We start from the raw sequence: 21,897 nt of genomic DNA, 5'->3' as shown, positions 1-21,897 counted from the left end.
GAAATTCTGAAATCCATTCCGCCGTCCCACGCGGGGCTCATTACGCTGACAATTTGCCATTCGCCTCCGTTCTCGGCACGCGGGGCTGCAAAGAAAGGAAGAGCATATGCGGAGTTGGGTAATGCCGCCGCTGGCGCCCCTGAGAAAAGCGCATCCTAGAAACGAGCTTCGCGAGCCGCGCGCGCAAAAATCGCGGCAGCGGGAGCTTCGTCATCATCCGATAAATTGCTCTTCGCCGCGCCGCCGAGAGAGATGAAATCGTCGGATAGCCGCACACTTTCAGATGCGAATATATCGGATTTCGCGTTTTGTCGCCCGGCGCGAGGAAGAGATTTGTGGTCTCGGATCCGCGACGTTTACGACTGCTTCTTCTTCTCCTTCTTCTTCCGCGCGGCTTCTCCGCCGCGCAGTTTAGTTGTCGCCGAGTCGACGAGTTATTCTGATGGCTGCGCAAAGCCGGCGGTTTACCGTTAGATTGCCGGCCGGCTCTCTGGGCGATTACGTAACCTAAGTAATTGGCGCTTTTAGAGGAGACTTTTTTCGGCGTCCGATGGCAGGTGAAAAATACGGGACGCAATTTCTTTCTGCGAAATCGCAGGATTAATCTCGCGGCGCGGCTCGGATCGAAGGGAGCTGCTTTGTGCAAATTATTCCTATATAACGGTATAATACGTCGTCGCGCAGTCGCTATATGACGACGAGCAAATTGCACGAAAGAAAGAATGAATCGCCGAAAGTGAAACGCAAGCGTCGAAAAAAATCGACTAACTATGAATGCAACCGAAAGCCATATCGGGATGCAGCGAGAGGACGACGTCGCTCGATCGCTTCAGCTGAGGCTGAGCCTCGACCTTAGCCCAATTCCTCGACCACGAATTCGTTCATCAAGAGGAATTAAAAAGCGCGCCTTCAAAATATATTATACCTGCAGCAGTCGGCGAAGGCCTCTGCTGCAGATCTGCACGTTTGAAGAAAATTTATCGGAGGGTTCACCTCAATTTTTATTCGCATTTAATCTTAATGACAATCTTGCCGAAGCCCCATAGCGATGCATTACGAGCTTCCTCGCAGTGTTGCAACGTGTTGCAGACTATAATAAGAGAGAAGTCGCGAGTGAAAATAGCCAATTTCGTGTAAAAATAAACTGGTTTTCGGAATTCTCAGCGCGGATATTCTAGCATATTGGAATTGCAACAAGTCACGAATCCAATGAATTTCTTCTGCTCGATTGAAATTCAAAATGGCAGGTCGTTTGCATGCGAATTGCCTTTCGACTAGACAAGTTGCGCGCGTTAATGTGGAAAATCATTTCTCGCCGAGAGCTCGAAACTATATGTCGAGCCTCGTGTTTTATTATCCGCCGCATAAGAGTAGGGTTCGTCGCGTGCGCTTGGTTTGTTTGCGTGCAGGCAATCTTTTAAACCGTCTACTTTTCCACGAGTAATTTACATAAGCGGGTCCCTATATAAAAAAGTCATGACCGGATGAAGTGAAGCCAAGAATGCGTCAATATGATTGGCTCATGTAGTGCGCATGCGTCAAAAGTATCGTTAGAATTTTTTGATTTGTTTTTGATTTCTAAAATTGATTCTAATATTAAAAATGTAATATAATACTATAATACATATCAAATTATAATGTGTATTTATAATATTCTAGAGACATTCTACTCTCGAGACTATTCTATTCTCGAGACATAACCTTAAAATTTTAAAAGGAAGTTGGCGACAAAACCGCGGCAATTTTGAAATTTATATGAGCGCGAAATGAATCATATATTGTAAAGTTTGATATATTTCCGTGATAGAAAACAAATATTAAAAATATCAATCAAGTATTTATATTTCATTTAATAAGTTAATGAAATTATAGTCTACTACAGTGCGCGCAGCGCACTGCGCCAAGTCTAGTTTTAGAAAATTTCCACACTCCGTCCAAGTTCCGCTTTGAATGTTTCGTAAACTTTTACCCGATTTGCCAATCTTTCTTTTAGCGGCACATTACGAATCCGGGCAAAAGTCGCATAAAGTTTTGCAAAAGTCGTCGATCGTAAAAAGATTTTCGAATAAACTCGAGCCAGCTGCGCCTAAAAGGCAGCTGTATAATTAATGAATAATTTAGCGAGAGAGATGTGTACCGGAAATTCGTTTCGAAATAACAAGCGAAGCTACAGCAGCCGCAGCATCATATGGGAGAAGAAGAACAAGAGGCCGGGGCGCGCGGGAGTGTGTACCGCGGTATAACAGCTCCTTTGGATTCCTCCAGTTTCTCCCAGACAATGCGCATAACTGTGAATATCCCACTTGACACGCATTCTCTCTCGCGTGCGAAATAAATCTCGCTAACGCACAAACAACGCCGGGAAATATCTGCTCATTGCTCAGCGGGACTGGGCTTTTCAGGTGGCCCGTTAAGCTGCGTACAGTCTGTCCCAAAAACTTCCTGCTCAGAGTCACAAAGTTGCGAATTTCAGTGATGCATTAAGTTCTGCAAACGCGACTTTCACAACGAAGACTGCCCGCGTTCCGGGAAAGCGCGTATTCGGCGGAGGCCGCACACCTGCGCGCGCTTATTGTTGTTTTGTCATTGTACAGACTCGAGGAATTGATAAAGCGCCGCTCCGTGACTTCCTACTTTCCCGAAAAGTCATTCGGAGCTGCTTTTACGAGGCCATACACGCATGTGCCTCCGCTCGACGATGAATCTTGCTCTTTTCGCTCATCGAAGATAGGAACAATGCCGAGACGTGCCAGTTTCCTCTACAAGCCACGGCGGAAAGCTCGAGTGCGATAAATGGCCCCGCTGAAAGTGCGAGTACAGCGACACGTCGCGCGAGGGGCAAAAAGCGTCGGCGAGGCCTTCGATCGCGTCGAGCCCCGCGGGCAGCTTATCGGCCGGGGCTATCACGTCGGAGAGAAACCAGAGGCAGCCGTGCATTTTCCCGGCGGAATGTCAGTCAAAATATTCGAAATAGCTGCCGCGGCCGTTCTCCCACGGCCGCTTATGAGCCGCCGCGCGTGCAGAGGTGTGCGCAGAAGCGAGAGGCCCGGCTGCTCATTGTTTTTTGCTCGATCGGCAGTGACTTTTTCGAATTCCCGCGCGAGAATGGCGACAAAGTCGCCATAATTAACAACCCCCGGATAATCCGATTATCGGGGGACGCTCGGACGCGCCGTACGCACCTTACGCGCGCCGCCGCGGCATCGATCTTCCTTATCTGGAGCCCTTCGGAGAGTCTCAGCTCGTACAAGTAGAGGAGGTTACTTAGGAGTATGCAAGTGCAGCGGCTCGCGCCCGGCTTATAGTAGTACGCCTCGCTATCTGCGCCTCGCGTCTACGGTCTCTCCTTACCCACGCCCCCCTCTCTCTCTCTCTCTCTCTCTCTCTCTCTCTCTCTCTCTTATCGACAACTTCTGCGGAGCTCGTGCTCCTCCCCGTACGCACGCGCGTACTTCGACTTCGATTCTTGCTCGTCTTCTTAGATCACCCGGCGAGCTGTCGGCTCGGCTCATGCGCTTGTCAGCGCGCCGACTGTGCTTTTCGATTTCGGAATTTCGCATTTTTCAATTTCGGACTCTGCTCGCCCGAGCGAAGTCGGGCTCGAAGCAACGTGCGTATAAGACGCTGAAGTCGAGACAGAGCGGCCGGGCACGCTCGGACCACCCAGGCTACAGCTACTCACACTGGGCATCCGAAGTTTTCCAGCGAGAAGCAAAGTCAAACAGTCGAAACGAAACGGCAGAGCGCATCTCCGGAGATTACGCAACGCTCTCCCGCTCGCTCGGTCACGTGCAATGGCGGTGCCTTTGCATCTCCCAGCGATCTTGCGTAGAACCGCGCGGGCTGCTGCGGCGACGAGCTTTTATCTGCATGCGCTTGCTCTCTCCCTCCTGAGAGGTGCGGGTACACGCACAGACGCGAGCGCGTTTAAGGTCAGGGATACCGGCTTATCGTGCACGCGAGCGCTCTGCCTTCCGGCCATGCGCGAGAGAGGGCCCGGCTCTCCAGCAAGGATCGATCGCTTATTAATAGCGCCTTTTTGGACTCTTTGCGCACGCGAGTGATATCGCGTTGCGTCGTGCGCGCGCCGGAATTTTTAACGGCGGATTAGAGATTGATGATGCCGCGCGCGAGCGCGCTTCGTGCGTATAAAGTAAACATAAAAGTGAAGGTATTAATTTCCCCGGTTTTGTTTCTCGTCCTAGGGACTGCGCCGCGGACTGGTTGCGCGGCGAGCTGCACCTATGTGCGCAGGGGGGCTCCTCCATACCCGTTTGGCTGGTCTCCGACTTTTTCGAAATATGTTTCACCGGCTAATTACGCAACAACACAGTGGGCTCGCGTAAATCGCTATTACATCGAGCGAGCGGATGGCGCTATTTGCATTGGAGATTAATAACTTTTGATCCGAGCGGATATTGATCGCAGCGTCGCATTATCAGAGTTCGTTTCGCGATAGGGAGCTTTGAATTGCGCAACCGCGACGTAGCTCAATTGCCGTGTCGAGCAGTAAAAGTCGGGCATGACAAGCCGAGAAATTCGCGTTATTCTATAACTGCGAGTATAGCAGCCTCCTAGCTGCAGCCGAGGCTTCTACAACCTGTTGTGCTGCGGCTGCTATAGGCATGGGTACATACAGCTGCTTTATGTAATCAGCAATAAAGCAGCGGCAGACGGTCATGCATTCGACTTTTTCCTGCCTATAATTGCCTTTTGTCTATAGAACGCTCTCCGACGACTGCCGGCGATAAACAAAAACTGCAGACGCGATCGCTTTTGCCGATTAGCCAAGTCGCCCGATGATCGGCAACGGCGGCACCGCTTGAATTTATATATTATAATCGTATTGTTTTCAGATAATATCCTCGCTTTCGCTCGCTTTCACGGTCGGTTCCACTTTTAGATGTTATCCTCCCAATTTTTTAAATGAAAATTCTCACCTTTTGATTACCCGCGTGTAGGGTACGACCGTAACGTATGAAAAATAAATTGGAAGCAACTTTTACAAAAAATACTCGATGAAACGGTAATACGATCATGAAGCAGAACATCGAGTTAATTGACAGTGTACAAAAAGATATAATTCAAACAGAAAATACTTTTCATAGTGTTATCACTCTCAATAATTGCGTGAAATATAAAAAAGAATATATTTTATACTTAAATATTCGTAGCCTTAATGGTAATTTTTTACAATTGCAAGCACTTATTCAGAGCTTAAATACTAAGCCTAGTATTATAGTTTGCGTCGAAACTTGGATCATAGATTATTGCAACTATTTTACTCTGAACGGATACAAATTATATTACAATAATAGCAAAATAAACAAATCGGATGGTGTAGTGATGTATATTGAGAATTCCATTATTGAAAGTACTGAAATTATTGAAATAGGTAAACTTAAAATAATTAATTCAATCATTGAAACTGATAATTAAAACTTTAAAAATGATATATTATGCATTTTTCATAGTGTTATAAATTATGTTTACTCTACTCTACCAATCTATTACAAAGGCTACAAAACAGAATTTTGAAAATCATAAACAAAAATAATTTTGCTCAGGATAATCCATTGAGTATTGGGCAACTATTTGCATATCAATCACTAATATACCACTACAACACATTAAAAGTTAAATTTTTAAATTCAGAAAGCAAAACTAGGAATAAAAGCATTCAGATACCTAGGAGACTTAAGACTATAAGTAATAAGAATAGTTATATTAAAGCCATAGGAGTTTATAATGATCTGCCAAATAACCTAAAAACTTTATGCTCTAAGAATTATACTTATAAACTAAGAGAACGGGTTAAGTTTCACATGTAAAAAAAAAAATTCTTCTTTTTATAAAATTAATAAGAAATATTGATAATGTATTTATAAATTGCTATGTATTCTGTATACAAATTTTATTAAAATGTTATTAATCAATCTTTCATATTGTAAAACTGTTAAAGTGTAAGTTAGGTACTACATATCTTGAAATAGATTTTATTTTAGTTATAAGGAACTATAGTTAGTAAGTATACCGGCCTCGCGAACAGGTAACTGAGTTTACCTCTGCAGGAATTTTACTATTATGTAAATAATATGTAATTTTTTGTCTGGTTAATAAATAAATAAATGTTTGGGAGTATCGGAGTGGGTATAGCCCCTCGCTTCAATTTATTCAGCCTTCATATCAGAAGCGAGCGAACGTGGGTCTCGAGGAATGAATTTCTGATGCAATCAAAGCTCGAGCAAACACGCAAAAATGTAAGCGAGTCGACATGCTTTGCTGGCAAAAATGTGTCAAGCTGCAGAGTCGAAAAAAGCGCACAAGGCTGCACGCGCGTCACACCGCCGCACACAACTGCAGCGCGGCAGAAGCGAATTAATTTTTGCTCGTGACGGCGCCGTCAGGCGAAGAATACTCTCGCGGCTTATTACAGGTTGGCGTCGTCGTGTGCAGCGCGCGGCAGCAGATTAGCAGCTGATGAAAAGGTGGAGCGAGGAGAGAGGGGAAGAGAGATGACGTTTTAAGTGCTCGCGAAATTGTACGACGATAAGCTCTCCCTCTCTCTCTCTCTCTCTCTCTCTCTCTCTCTCTCTCTCTCTCTACTATACAGCCGCGCCTCATATAGCCCTCGAGAAGAAACGCGATTTTCATCTATGTGTACGCGTGCAGGAGAATCGAGGCGCATATTGGCCATAGCTGTGTATACACGGAGAAGAAGAGAAGCTGGATGAGCACATTCTTTTCGCTCCTTTTAATCCCTCGTGCGCTGCAGGCGCGCCGCTGCGATAAGTGACCTATTGATTTTGACCCTCGGCTCGCGGCCGCGTATAATGATTGCGCTCGCCAATGAAACGTGAATATAAGGCGATATTATTCGATAATTCGATACGCGCTCGCCTCGCTGCGAGCTGCGGTCCCGAGTACCCACAAGAGAGAGAGAGAGAGAGAGAGAGAGAGAGGCTATTTTTAGTCGGCTCCTTGACTGGCTTTCCACGATGTTTAATGGGATCTTTCTGTAATTTGTCTGCAAACAGGGGATTTAATTGCGGTATTTACGCGATAAACACGAGTACGAGCGCTGCTCTCTCTCTCTCTCTCCCCTTCTCTGCCGCGGCTGTAAGTTTTTTTGTCGAGCGCGAGAAAGGACTGGACGCGAAGCAGAGGAGAGACGAGCATAATGGCGAAGGTCGCTTCGCAAAATATGTAACGCACATACAAAGCGGCTCCGCGTACGAGCCAATTTGTACGGCGTTGTCTTTAATGCGCGCAAATTCTCGCGAGCGCGTGCCTGCACTCACATCGGCTTCATACACGCGCGGAATATTACAGTCGTTTGTCAACGAGCTGCCGATTTACGATGTACGCGGGAAACGAGAGGAGGGAATCGTAATGGATTGGTATCATAACACGCGTACGCTATGATGTCACCCCTTATAATAGGTGCTAATTTTCTTTTTCGTCTCGAGTTTTTTGCGGCCGAGATGTAATTTAATTAATTACACAAGAAAAACCCGAAAAGGTAATTCGATTTTTTGTCGCCCAGCCAGGAAGTGACTGGCCGAATCGAAAATTGAGCCTGTCAATTTTTCCCACGCGCGCGAGCGATAATAGCGAAAAAGTCAAAACATCACAAATTATATAGCTCTCGCGTCCATATAACAATGCGTTAATTCTTCAGGAAGCCAGTCGGACGAATGTCCTATTCCCGCAACTCGTTTCCTCAAATTTTCCCAACAATGTACGTTCTTGCGTTACATTCGTATCCGAAATTATTAGCCGAAGTAATAACAGTATACTGCGCATCGCCAAAAGATCGCTCGGCCAATTACTCCTTGACGCACTCGCCGGCTATGATGGACGGCGAACGTTCAGCGGCAAGGTTCGCTGCATCTGTTTAATCGCGAATCCGTGCGTGTACGCCCGCAAATTACGCGTTCCCACACACAAACAAGGGGCAAAGCCGCTCCGCGTGTGCGATTCAAAGTACAAGTGGACGCCCAGAGCGTTTAACGAACTGAAATAAAGTTTCTTTCCCCGCTTAGGCGAAAAGACTCGTAAAACGGACGATATCGCTCGGCTTTACAGCATTTGGGACATCATAAGCCTAACGACTCTCTCTCTCTCTCTCTCTCTCTCTAGCAACAGCAGCAACGGCAGCTCAATCGTCGCTCCCGATCTTTACGAGCGCGCGCGCTTACTTCTCTAATGCAGATCGAGCGCGAAAAAAGCGCCCCGAGGCGCGCAGCGCCTGTACGTATAGGTATTGCGCGGCGTGTATCAGTCGTAAAAATGCCTTTTTCTATAAAGCCCCTTTTTCACAATCTGCTCTCGCTATCGGCGACCGGTCGAGTTTCGCTCTTGACAGTATATGCGCGCGTGCATTGCGCAACTCATTACGGCTATGCAGCCGGTTAAGGCCGTAATCTACTTCTCTCTCTCTCTCTCTCTCTCTCTCTCTCTCTCTCTCTCTCTCTCTCTCTCTCTCTCTCTCTGGCGACTCTCTCCCGGCGAGTCCGTGTATAACCTTCCCTTTCACGTGCCAGCCGCAACGACACCGTCGCGTAGCCGCGGCAGAGTCATTATCTCACCTGCGCGAGCGCGGCCCGGCGTAGGTGTTATTGCGCCCGCCTCGGGACACCCACTCCTGCCGGCGAGTACTGTCGCGCGCTCTCTCGAAATTTCGCGGTTTACTGCGCGCATGATATGGCTCCCGGGTCTTTTTGTGTGTACATTACGAGCCTTTGTCGGCTGACGCGCGAGTGCGGATCGTAACTGGAGCAACGATCTTTTTTGCATCACCGATCGAATTTCGATCGGGCGCGGTGTCGCCTGCTTTGTCCTGGCCGAAAGTAACTCCCGCGGCTACTGGTATGACGCACTATCTCGATCGATTGTGTATTCAACACGATGATGGACGTGTAACGGACGGAGAGGAGACGAGTCGAAAAGCGAAAAAGAGTATAGACGCGGGCTTGAACCGCGGACCCCGAGATTAACAAGCGGGAGCTCTAACCACTGAGCTAACGTCTACGATACAAGCGATGCTATGCATCGTAGTACGGCTCTGCGGACTCTTATCGCTGACTCGTCTCGCAGCTCGCGTTGCAGACGTGTGCGTCTGTGACAGAAGAGTTTCGGATAAACGACGAACTCTCGTAAACACACGGCAAGAAAACTAGTTTTAGCAGAGCTAGACGCGCGCGCGCGCGCGCGTGTGTGTGTGTGTGTGAGTGTTTTTGCATATAAATCGGCCGTTGATTTTGTGGAAGCACGTAGCAAGCCCGCGCCCAAAACGAAAGTGAATAAAGCCTCGGAGCAAGGCGCTCGATCGGAATGTCCCTTTTTGCCCGCGGACGCGAGAGAAAAATAGTTTACGTAATGAGCTGACGCGCGCGTGCTTTCAAGTTTTACGAGGATCTCGATGCCATATTAATTGAATAAATGAGGATATACTCCGCACGGGCTCGCGGGCGGCTTTTATAACGCGCGGCCCTATTATATAAAATTAATATTATGCACAATTTCCGCTCGCGCGCCAGCGGATCGAATAGAGAGATAAGGCTGAATTTTCTGCGTAAAGTATCAACGTAATTATACGAGCTCGAGCCACGTGCGTTGCTGGATTTACGACGTTTCGCCTCATTTTCGCCCGTAAATTGTCTCTCGTTGAGAGAGTAGCCCCCGAGAGGTGAAACGTGAATCACATGCTGGGATTACAAGCGTGCGAAGCGCCGCGTTTTAATTAACCGGCGTGAATCGTCTGGAACGCGAACAACCGATTCGCGCGCGTGCGCAGGATATTATTTAATACGTCCATTCAGGCGGCTGGCGATAAATCGAGGAGAGCCGTGCACGAAATCCGCAGTGCGCTCGAATGTGGGAGAGATTTTATTGCACGTGGAAACGTAAAATTCAGCGCGAAGGTCGAGCCAAAAAAGCGCAGAAGAAAAGGCTTTGTCGAAGCCGTGCGGTGCAGCCGCATTGTCGGCGTTGAACTCTCCTGCGCACAGTGCGTTCGGTGCGCGCGAGCGATTCGGTCGAACGAGCGTGGCTATGGCGAACAGCCTTGCGGCCAGGCTATTTTCTATTCCTCTCGGCTCTCTCGAACGCAAATTTCTTGCACAACGCCCGATCCTTCCTCTCGCTGCGCTTATCCGATGCGTCCTCTGCGCGCTGCTGCTTTTTTATTTTCCTTATTCCTACACAGCTACCGATGGCGTGAAAAGATTTTTGGCTTTTGAGAAAAACTGCTGGAACTCGACGGTACGAATACACAGGGGCATAACAGGCCCCGCTTTGGCGCGTGTAATTGCGCGGCTTTTGTTCATTGTTAATTGAAAATTTATCGCGTACGCAGCGGCGTTTCCCACGTTTCGTCCCGAGCAAGTTGGGAATACGCGGGCCATTTCGGTCGATCGGAAAATTATCCATTGTTGCCGCTGAAATTATCGTGGCGGGCCTCATAATGCGTTCGCGAAATAATCGCGAGAAAATCCTCCAGCAGGGGGGCCAGCTCTCTTTTTCGCGGTCTACATATACACGAGTATACGTGCGCGTGTGCAGACGCGTATTATTACCGCCTATATAATAGTGTGTACAACGAATAAGGTCACGATCCGCGCGCGCAGCGCGTGCGTACCTACTACGATCCGACGTCTGTGCGTATCGTGCGGCTTACGCTCGAGAAACTCACCTGAAAGCAAAACGAAGAGAGAGAAAGAGATCATTAGCTTTTCAATTTCGAATGGCCAATTCATCTCGTTCCCCGCTATTTGGATGGTGATAAATGATAAAAACTCGCCGCGGCTTTATTTCGTCTGTGGGTTTTGTGTTAGGCGAAGAATACCTTTGTCGTGGAAGCTATTCTATGTATACCCACAGCTCCTGCGGATAACCTGCGTCCCATATTCATTTTTACATAACAGAACGAGGATCGGTATGTTCGAGCATTGCAGCTGCGGGAGCCGGCGCGACAGCTTCCTGCTCGAAATTTAGCAGTAAGAATCCGATCAGCTGCATCGATAGCGTTGTGTCCTCTAATTGCGAATAGACAGTTTTATTGTGCCGCGAGCAGCAGCGATTGCGCAACGAGCTGCGCTGACATAATGCGGCGATTTAGATTCAGATGTGCATAAAGAGCGGGTTGCGCGCGCGCGAAAGTCGTAAAAAAGCTTGAATATATAAAATGCTTAAAAATTTGAATATAAAATGCTCTCTCGCCGCAGCGCCAGCCTCGAATCTGATCCCGCGCGTGTACCTGCACGTACTGCACATTCTAATGAGTAGACAAGAGCCGCACAGTCAAGTGCCGCCCCCTCCTTTCTTCCCTCCTAGTTCGCCAAATTAATTGCGCAACGCATTTTAATTCCTGCGCTCGCAGAGAGCCGCGCTTTCAAAGTGCATCGACCCGCGCGCCGCGGCTCTCCGATACAACGACGCAAAACAGGACAGCGTGCCCGCGCGCACGCGAAGAAACGGCTATTGTGAATGCGCGCGCTCTCGATTTTATCACGGGGACGTAAAGAAATCGAGCGGAGATTAGAATCGCGTGCCGAGCGAGCTGCCGCCGCGCTGCACCGGCCGACGAGAGAAGAGAAGAATGAAAGAGAGACTATATATATTTATAAGAGACGAGAAAAGGAGAGAGAGAGAGAGAGAGAGAGAGAGAGTGAGAGAGAGAGTGAGAGAGAGAGAGAGCGAGTTATGCGAATTAGGAGGGGGAATGAGAGAGACATAAAGAACGAGAGGAGGAAGGGCTGTCGCTGCTTCCGAGCCGCAGTATGAATGAGAGGAAAAGCGGCCGCTGAGCTTTTTACGGCCGTTTGTTTGAGACTCTAATTTACCTTTCTATTTTTCTAATTCGCAGAGATGCTATCGCGGCTTGGGAATTGAAAATCATCGGCTTTCTTATAATGATAGCTGAAACGCAGATTACTCCGCCCCGAACGATGCGAAAACGGACAAAGAGGAGAAACGGCAGGATAACGACGATTAGCGATTTCTTGCTACGCAGTAGCGCGGCCACCTACTCTGCAGAGCTCGTAAACGGCGAAAATCGTAAAACGCGCGCGGCGTTGAGAAATCTCTCTCCCGATGCTGTTATTTGTGCTGGTGATAAGTTGATGAGCGGACTTTTCACGCGCTCGCTTTTCATTCCGGAACCTGCGCGCACTTGCACATTTATATCGACGTTGATCAAAGACGAGCTGCCTCGCCTCCGCGTGTCGCTGTCGAAACTTTGCGAGCCGCGATTTTACGAGCGCCTGCGTTCACTGTGTGAATTAATAAAAGGTCTTTTCACGCCGCGAGAGTGGGCGAGGGAGTCCCGCGAGCGCAATAAAAGCTCGAAGGAGGCTCGCGTTCGAGTGCGTGCCCGATCGTTTGGATTCAAAGCGAGCGACTAATGCTTTTCTAATGGCGCGAAAAAACTTTGCGTCCGCTGGAGTGGGAGTAGCTTACAACGCGCCGCTTCCGACGCTGACGGCGCTGATGCAGAAATGATTGCGCCGCGGCGTTATAAGGTTATATTTGATCCCTGAGATCTTCATAGGCCGCGCGCCTGGAGAAATCGAATTGAGACGTGAGTTCGGCCCGCGCGCGCGGCGTATCAATTACCGCGAACAAACACATGTGCTCGGCTGGACACGAAACGATGCCTAATGATAATGCAGCATCGACGAGCGCGCGTGCTTTACGTAAGGAAATAACGAAATTCCTAATAACGAGTGAAAGTGAGAGTGTGTAATTAGATGCTCGCTCTGGAACTTCCGCTTTTTTAAAAAACGGAACATTAAGCAATCCGAGCGCGTACTTGTCAGCGGGAATCCGTATAATTTTCTCGGCTCTGATGGCTGAATAATTGCTGGATCGTCCGAATTCGGCGCGCGCTGCATCAATCACTAGAAAGTTCATTCTTAATTTCACGCGCATCTCCGAAACGATTCATTCTTCGTATCGCTTACGTATACGCACACACGCCGGACGCCTGCATTTATTTCGGAATCATACTTAAAGCGAGATTATTTAAGTTACCTATAGGCGCTGGCTTTTGCGCGCAGCGATTGAAATAAAGTCCCAAACCGGCCACTATGCCGCCGCAACAATTAGGACGTTTAGCCGTAATCGATCGGCGCGGGAGCAGCAGCTCTCCCCTAACAAGGCGCAGCTCGGGGAAGAGAATCAGAAGAAAGCGAAGTCGCGCACAATATGAAGAAGTAAAATTTCTGTGTAATTGCGCGGCGGCGGGAAAGCCTCGAACGATTGTATTCCACTGTGCAGTGCGCACGCGGCGGCCGAACAATTATAAAATGCCAATACGCGATTAAAGAGCGCGTGCGCGAACGCGTCTCCGCCAGCAGTGACAGGCATTGTTAATTGGCAGGCTCGATCCAGATGGCAATTAAGATTAATAACGCCGCTCGGTCGTCGGCTGCCGATTTCTACAAAAGAGACGTTCTCGCGCGCGGCTATGGAAAAATCGTCAAGCGACAACGTCTGCCGAGATAACGGTGCGCAGTCCCGGTGTTTGCGGCGCGCGGGGATATATGTAAAACCTAATCCCGGCATTCCTCGGCGAGATAGTGCCGAGCCCGCGGACGAGGGGACGGGAGAAGAGGAAATCGATAGTCGTATCTTGTAGCCGATAGATATACGCGCGCACAGTCCATAGAACAGCATCGCATTCTGTAACACGGCCGTGCTGCAGCCGTTCACCGGCTGATATAATAATATCGTGCGCGCCTCCTTATCTTAACGAAGCGGCGGGGACGAGGAGGAGGCTGCGGGAGCTTCCGAAGTCTTTTTTGCCTCCGGGTTAATTTTCAATTGCCGATGGTGCGGCTCGTCGAGCAGATGATCTCGCAAGCGAGAGCGCTATCTTTATCGACGCGGGAGAGTACTTTATACAGTATACAGGTTGCTTACCCCACATACGGAGTCGGAGAGAAATTTTAATAGCTCCGCCGCGACATTGGATTGAATTTAAATGCGCGATTCGGAGATCGATATACGCGCCGCGACTACCACTTACCGCGGCGTCGACTCGATCTCGCGCGCTATTGCGGCTGCAAATATAGTGCCGGCTGGATTAGGATATGGATCGCGCCGATAGCTCAGTCGGTGATAGTCGACAAAAAGCCGGAGATCTGCGATCCTTGAAAACACATCGAGGATCGAGCGGAAATGAGAGCAGGAGGAGCGCTCATTAGCATGCATATCCGCAATATATATATATATATATATATATATATATATATATATATATATATATATATATATATCGATTCACCCTTTCTCAATCTCTCTCCTCCCCGTCGCCGATTTTTTCTCGCCGCGCAGAGTAAAGTCGATCGAACGGCCTTGTCGCGAGATGCTTAATTATTCAGGCGCCCGGCTCTTGGCCCCGATCCCCTATGCGCGCGCGTTTGCGTCCGGCAGCGCCGCCCGTATACCGGTTTATTATGCCGATCTCTCGCGTTTTATTGTGCTGCATCGAAAGTCGCGGAGCGACGGCCTTGCCTTGTCGCATTCCGTCCTCCCCTCGCTTCCTCCTTCGCGGCTTTTATTGTCCGCACTCTCTTTCTCTCTCTCTCTTTCTCCCTCGGCTGCACGCGCGTTTTTTTCCCCTTTTGGATATCCCACTTTCGTTTTTGCTGCGCGTATTTTTCTCGCAACTCGCGACCGCTTCATTGCGTAGGCGCAAGGTGCCGATACATGTATATACGTATTGTATATATAGAGAGCGAGAGAGAGAGAGAGAGCGGCAGTAACCCGCTGCGCTTATTAAATAATCATGCAAATTCTTTATGCAACCGCTCGTTCGCGCGCGTTTATGGCTGTGTCTGTTTGCACGAGCTGTCGTTATTATTATATAGCTATACAGCGCTGCTGTCTGTGTAGTGCATCGAGACACCCGCGACTCGCGAGAGGAAAAAGACGTGCGAATCGGGCGCAATATTTTAATTGTAATTTATGCACTCTTGCTTTTTCGAGCGATATTATAAATGGAATATTGCAAGCTGGTGCGATACATAAGATGCAGGAATTATAGGCTCGATTGCCTCGTGGAAGCTGGTATAAAAGCAGCGGGAATTTATCGTGACAGCTTTCCTATCTCACTCCAATATTCCATTAGTAATTACGCGCGAATCGAGCGGAAAAAGAAACGCGAGCCTCGATAATTATAGTCCGTCCCTCGTTACTACGCGCAATAAACAATAAGTTTATCTAAATTGATTTTACTCCGCAAGTGCGTCGAGTATAGGTGCAATATTTCGGTACATGTATACAGCTGTTGTAGAGACTGGCGCAAAGCTCGGCGCGCGGTCAGTACGTCACGGTTAAAAATTAGACCAAACATCTGCCCCTACTCCGCACTAAGTACTCAAGAGAGAGCGCGGTGTGCACGTGCCCGCAGCGCGAAAAAACCCCGGCGATTTATTTGCCCCATCTCGTCGGGGTAAAAATCCTCAAAGAAGGCATATGCATTCCAGTCCGCGAGAAATCAGCGAACACGGACGCGGCAGAGCGAGATCGAAGTTCCGCAAGTCCGAGGACCGTTCGAATACATAATTCATACGGACGAAGTCGAATGGACCGAGTGAGAGAGAGAGAGAGAGAGAGAGAGAGAGAGAGAGAGAGAGAGAGAGAGAGAGAAAGCGCGGGACGGATGCAAAGCGATGCGGAAGACGATATCGGCAGATTGTGGGAAGTACGCTACGGGTATTTCAAGGATACGCGTGCAAGAGAGCGAGCCACCTGTTGCACACGCGCTAGCTGCAGATTTCATGCACGGAAAGCCACGGCCAGCGCAGATAGCGCACGTATGGAGCTCTGTTTACAATTTTAAATTCAAAACTTATCGCGCATGCACGGGGGGCTTTTATATGAAACGCTAACGGCTCAGCCCGCGATATAAGCGAGGGATGTTCGCTCGTGCCAAGCGGTTTCTTTATTCAGACCTTTTGCAATTTTGCGCTACATAAATCGGTTTGCTCGCTGATGCAATTAATAATTTTCACGCGAATCCGCGGAATTATGCCGCACCGTTAAGTTTTATTGCATAGGCGTTTTAATAACACGGGTTTCGCAAAGAGAGGTGTTCGATCGGCTGCAGCGTTTCTCAAATTATTTTATAGGGCGTTTATATCCATGCACTAAGGATCAAGGATCGCATCAGCGAGAACAGGCGAGTGTACGTATAGAGGTACAGGACTGCTGAGCCCGATACCTGCCAATGTCGCACGTCCGCTTGGCAAAGATTTGCGATCGAGATTTCAGCCTCGAGAGCTGAATTAATAGAAAGCCCCCCAAAGTTGCGCAAGCGAGTGTATATCGCGCTCTCTGCGTTAATACTTGCCCGCGCGCGCGGAGATTCCTGCGATTAGGCTCCACCGCGAAGTTTGAGAAAGCGAGACTAATCCGGTGACGCGCGTACAGTTCCTTACCACGGCTCCGCCAGCGTGGGCGGGGGCAATAATGCCTGTTGGCACGATGATTATTTGGAGTGATCCGCGGGCGATTTGATTGATCACCGCGCGCCAAATTAAAAACCCCCACCGTCCGATTGTGAAAAGTCGCTCGGAAAATCTCTTTATGTAAAACGCGCCGCTGCCTCCGGGAACGGGCAAATTATGTCACTGCAACGGTAGCATATTGTTCCCGCGAGACACACTGCACACACGCGAAGAGAGGAAACAACGCTCCGCAGAGTCGGGCATTGGACAAATAAAAATTGCCTAATTAGCATATTTTGTGTAATATTCCTTTGTTTGCGCGGAACAAACCTGACTTGGCGGAAGTCTTACGTGTGTGCGCCGGGGCCGATAGAAAGTACGCTTCACACGTGGATTTCACACCGTAAACCGGCCGCTTTAATGCGGCCCTAACAATGAGAGAAGCCGAGTTTTTCCATACGTATCCCGGACGAGGATTGATAAATTCGTTCCCAAAAGAGCCCGGCACTTTCTTCCTCTTCCCTCGCACGCGGATTAATTATTTATCCTCGTGTACGTATACGCACGCATAGCCGAGCGCGAGTACCTTTTCCGCGTCACTTTCACCCGCGCACACGCGTCCATTGTATGATTAGCGATCATTTTCGCTTGAAGACCGTTGGGTTGCAGCTTCGATTCGATGTCGAAAACGCAAAGAGCATAAGCACAGTCGTGAAGGCTTTCCAGAACCCGGCGAACACGGCTTCCTGTTGGAGGTTATTCATTTTATTTATTATAAGGGAACTTTATTTATAAGAAACAGTCACAATAATCTCAATGCAGTACACTAGTAGAAATAATAAAAGATACAAGTTTGAATAATATATATCAGTTGCAAAATAATAACGCGGTAGTATTCTTGATGGTTGATGTGGTGCGCTGGGTGACTGTCGTCAGACTAACCGCTTCTTCCTTCTTCCGGACTCGGCTGTCCCTTTGGGCCCGGGCCATAAAACCCAGGTCAGTTTTCCGGGGCTATGTGCGTATGCCTCTCTATGTGTGTATGTGTGAGTATCGTTGAACTCCAAAACTTCCGTTATTTAGCGACTCGCGGGGCTGCGAGAACGGCTCGTGTCCGCCGTAAAACGCAACGGCACTCGCGAATCCACTCTTCCTTTCGAATTCACTCTCGCCGCTCGCTTCTCGCTTCTCTCTCGGCTCCGAGAGGCTGCCGCGAGCCGATATCGCGGGTGCGATACGCTCTCTCTCCTTTATAATTTTACCTCCGGGGCATATCGCAAAAATTAATTGCCGCCGCCGTTTCAATTCCAGATGTGTATATAGCACGCGTGTACAAGCCGAACAGCTCGTCGGCGGCGCGTCCATTCACGTCTCGCGCGCGCTCGCGGCCCCGCGCGAGTGTGAATGAACCGGCGCAATTACGCGAGAGCGTATGTGGAACGCTTTCAGATGAAAAGTCGCTGCGGGAGAACGACTCTGCTGGGACCGACGCCGTTCCAATTACCGGCGCTTTGATTTGATTCAGCTTGTAATTGAGTTAGTGTTTTATAAGTGATAAATAAAGGTTTTTCTCCGCGTACGCTGCGTTCTTCCTTTTTGCGTCTCGGGATCGGAAAGCGCATTAACTATATATCGGTTACACGTTGCCGATTGTTTTTTATTCCCGGAATCGTTACACGCGAACTGGAATCTATCTAATGCTCACGGGCGAGCAATTTTTTACGCGCGTGAGTTATACAGCCTGTAGATTACGCAGCGCGCGCAAATTAAATAAATACTCTGGTGGTAATTGCCGCGGTGTCAGGCCAGTCGGGGCGTTAACCTCATGCGCGCCCGGGAAAAATGATCGCGTTGGCAAGGAGATCTTTTGATGGCTGACTGATTGAATGGGAATGTTTTGCCGCGGTCGCGTTGGACACGTAGCCTTGAATGTTTGACAATACAAGCCGTTGCTCAACGAGCCCGGCCGCCGGAGAATGCGCCTGCTGTACACAGAATGTAATTGTTCTGCGCGGCGAGCGGATAGAAATCGAAACTTCTGAAGACTGCATTTATCTTTCGGACTTCGGGACAATGTTATCGACAATGCTTATCGGCGCAGGCGGGGAAATCGCGCTTTTCCACTCGGCCTACTCGCGTTTCAATTAATATTTCGTATGAGCTAATTCGCAAAGGTTGGAATGATAATCAAATTTATATTATTTGTTTGTTTATGCAGCCGCGATAATAGATAAGCTATGAAAATGAGAGGTTTCGTTATCGTGGACAATGTAATGAATCGAGTCGACAGATAAAAATGTAAGCATTATACAGCCGTGAAATTTATGATAATCGCCTGTGAGGCTCCCGTTCCAAGATTTACGTTGGAAGCCGGTTTATGCAAATAGCCGTAATCGTCGACTACCGTGAATTTCACGGTGATTTTTAATGCCCGATTCTCGAAGCGTGTGCGCGTGCATTCTAATGCAATGCAACTATAGCGGTGCATTCATTCATCTTGCTTTATTATCACTATCGCGGTGTGATACTTTCGAATTAGCCTGACTGCGCGGCCACGTTGTACATAAATAGTATTATTTTTACTCTTCATTTACCGATTATTTGTCGGAGCTTCATTGCTTTCGAGACGAGAATGCGACTCGTTGATCAATCGAGAGATTTATATAATTACGATGGAAACGTGCAGATCTATTGTCTCGTGTTAGGAATAAATCTAATCCTCTGACCCACGCCGGTCGTAAATCCTGCCCCGTGAAGCCTTTCGTACAGACTCGAAGTGGCTGGGGTCATTGCCACAATGCACGCATAAGTCGCTGAAGCTTTGCGTACCTGAGAAATCCTACGAACGAATGCGGTTCGGGGGACGGTTAATCCGAAAAGGTCTTGTCTGAATTTCCATCGACGAGTAAACTTCCCATACATCCGAGATAAGATGGCGTGGCCGCTTGACGTGGATACAAAGGTTGTGTATACAAGGCAGGGCAGACTGTCAGTGTCGACTTGGCAGTCAGAAGGAGTCCACGCGTAGTGAGTCCATTCGGTGTTCGTACACCACGCGGACTGAATATTTCAAACCCGACGCGCAGGGTGAATGCAGAAGTGTTGCGTCCGCCACAAAGGTGCTCTATTGATCGCGAACATGGCATTGTCATCGACCGCGCTTCTCGCCATCGTGCTCACGGCTACATTCGTCCACGGTGAGTGAAAAAATGTTCCCTCAATTTGGCATCTCAGTGCAGTCGGTGTATAATGGACGTCGATTTTCAGCCGACGCGGACGGCATCGTCAGAGACGCCAAGCTGAAGCTGCCGCACTCGTATGAGGCGTCCATAAAGTTCGCGAATCGGCATTTCTGCAGCGGAGCCATCATCGCTCCCCGACACGTGCTGACGGCGGCGCACTGCTTTTACCAGAACGGCGCAAAGTTCCCCGACCCGATGTACAAGTACATGTCGGTCGTCAGCGGGTCAAACTCGAGTCTGTCGGACGGCGGGAACAGGCACCGAATCAAGAACGTCACGACGCACCAGGATCTGAGCAGCGCGACCAAGGACTTTTGGATCAGCGACATCGCAGTGGTGACGGTGAGCCTCGATCGCTTTTCGCAGCAATAATACCACGACGAAAGTACATTCAAATTTCTCGCAGCTCGAGTCAGAAATACAGTACACGGCCCTGGAGCAGCCGATCGAGCCGAGCGACGTCGACGCGAGCAAGAGCGTCAGAGCAAGAACGAGCGTCTGGGCTTCGCCGGTGGAGAACCTGCAGTACGTCGAGGTGTACCTGATATCGCACGGCAAATGCGCGGAAAAGCTGAAGGAAAAATTCCTGGGCGAGCACGACAGCAAGATCTGCGGATACACGAGGACGGGACGCGGCCTTTGCCTGGTATGGTTATCGCGAGTCTTCTGTGCGATTGCTATTTTCAAGTCTCCTCGAAGCCGCTTCGGAAATTAATTCTCTCCCTTCCATCGCTTTTCAGAACAACGACGGCAGTCCGCTCGTGCAGGACGGAAAGGTCATCGGAGTCGCGTCCACGAGCGAAGGCTGCCTAAACGGCAGTCCGGATGTCTACACCAGCGTCTACAAGAACCTGGATTTCATCGGCAAGGCCATCGAGCAGAATTCCAACTAAACCTCGTTCAAACATGTTCGCAATAAAGTTGAATTGAGACGAAAGTTTTTCGTGTAATTGAATTACTTTGGTGATTCTCCGCGGAAAAGGGCAATCGCGCGCGACATGGCTGCACGCGTATTATGCGAGTGCGCGTGGCGATCGAATGTAATACCGAATCGGTGTCAAGCTGCGAGACTGCGCGCGACATCGTTCATGCGGAACGGGCACACGGGCGATTTTATATCCTGCACGTGTGTGCGCGCGCTCTAGCAAGGACCATTTACAAGCGATTTATGCGGTTTCATTTTTGCGTCGCGCGGCGAAATTGGCGCCGAGTGAAGCTCGCGGCACATTTGTCGCGCGCATTTACGTAACGAACGTGATAGATCGAGCAATTATTCACGTCGCTGGCGTAGTTTTCGAAACATTTATCCGAATTTCCCGGCTATACGACCACACGCTATATCTGCCCGCTCAATATAAGCCATCTCGCGCGAGGAATTTAATCTCGAGAGCAGCACCACCCCATCGAAAAGCACCGTCGCGCACTCCGCTGCGGCGAGTAAAAGTGGCCTGGCGCGACCGGTATATCTGGACAAGCGATCTCGGCAGCGCACGTGCCTTTCGAAACGCGCGCGAGATGCAGAGTCCGCGTGCATTTCGGTCGGGCTGTTTCTTTCCTTTTTTCCCTCCTTAATCCCCGCGAGTTGCATAAAGAAATTGGGCGGCCCGCGGGGCTTTCGCAAGTACAGCGCTAGAAATGTATATTGAAGAGAGACTTTAGTGCCCGCGCTGCAGCCCCGGGGTTTCTCGTCGAGCGACAATGAGAGCGCGCGAGAAAAACCGGGCTGCACGTTCGGATACACGTTGTGCACACGTCTTATCTCGCCGCTTATAATAATGTTTGGTTTTAGAATATAGTTTTATCGGGCCGCGAGATAAACGTGTAATGTAACGCGCGCTCGGCGCTTAATGAACTCGTCCCGTGCGGCTAAAAGCCTCGAAGCGAAAATGATTGGGCCGGCATCGAAAGCTGTTCGAAATCTCGGGGGCCTGTTAAACGCGATCATCGGCGGCGCTTACTTCAAACGTAAAAATAGCGTATCTATATGAAGCCCACCCGTCGATCTCTCTCATTTGTTCGATTAATGAATTCAGTGTACGAGATCGTGAGCGAAGATAATAAGCGCCGAGCTGGCTCGCCGGGTCTCTCTCTCTCTCTCTCTCTCTCTCTCTCTCTCACATTATATTATGCGCTCTGTTGTGACAGGTCCGATCTGATTGAAATATGTGTAGTAATCCTACGTACGCACGTCAAGTGTG

The 21,897-nt window shown here is 49.1% G+C and overlaps 2 protein-coding genes across 3 annotated transcripts in view; one reads left to right on the top strand and one right to left on the bottom strand.

Moving 5' to 3' along the window:
- LOC100679635 overlaps positions 1-21,897 on the bottom strand; it is a 123,876-nt gene that overhangs the window by 28,936 nt on the left and 73,043 nt on the right. The gene's annotated exons all lie outside the window — the stretch shown is intronic.
- LOC116417223 (chymotrypsin-2-like) lies at positions 19,415-20,649 on the top strand. The gene is made up of 4 exons (XM_031929263.2): positions 19,415-19,654; positions 19,725-20,041; positions 20,106-20,345; positions 20,440-20,649. Exons 1-4 carry the CDS (start codon positions 19,549-19,551, stop codon positions 20,590-20,592), a joined length of 816 nt encoding a protein of 271 aa, XP_031785123.1. The 5' UTR covers positions 19,415-19,548; the 3' UTR covers positions 20,593-20,649.

This window comes from Nasonia vitripennis, chromosome 4 (assembly GCF_009193385.2).
Source record: "Nasonia vitripennis strain AsymCx chromosome 4, Nvit_psr_1.1, whole genome shotgun sequence".
Taxonomy (NCBI): domain Eukaryota; kingdom Metazoa; phylum Arthropoda; class Insecta; order Hymenoptera; family Pteromalidae; genus Nasonia; species Nasonia vitripennis.
Note: the sequence above shows the minus strand (reverse complement) of the source record. Positions and strands in the feature narration are given on the sequence as shown.

Coding starts and splice junctions, on each gene's coding strand:
- LOC116417223 (XM_031929263.2), top strand. CDS start 19,549: ATGCAGAAGTGTTGCGTCCGCCACAAAGGTGCTCTATTGATCGCGAAC. Junction 20,042..20,105: donor GCGACATCGCAGTGGTGACG/GTGAGCCTCGAT, acceptor AATTTCTCGCAG/CTCGAGTCAGAAATACAGTA. Junction 20,346..20,439: donor CGGGACGCGGCCTTTGCCTG/GTATGGTTATCG, acceptor ATCGCTTTTCAG/AACAACGACGGCAGTCCGCT.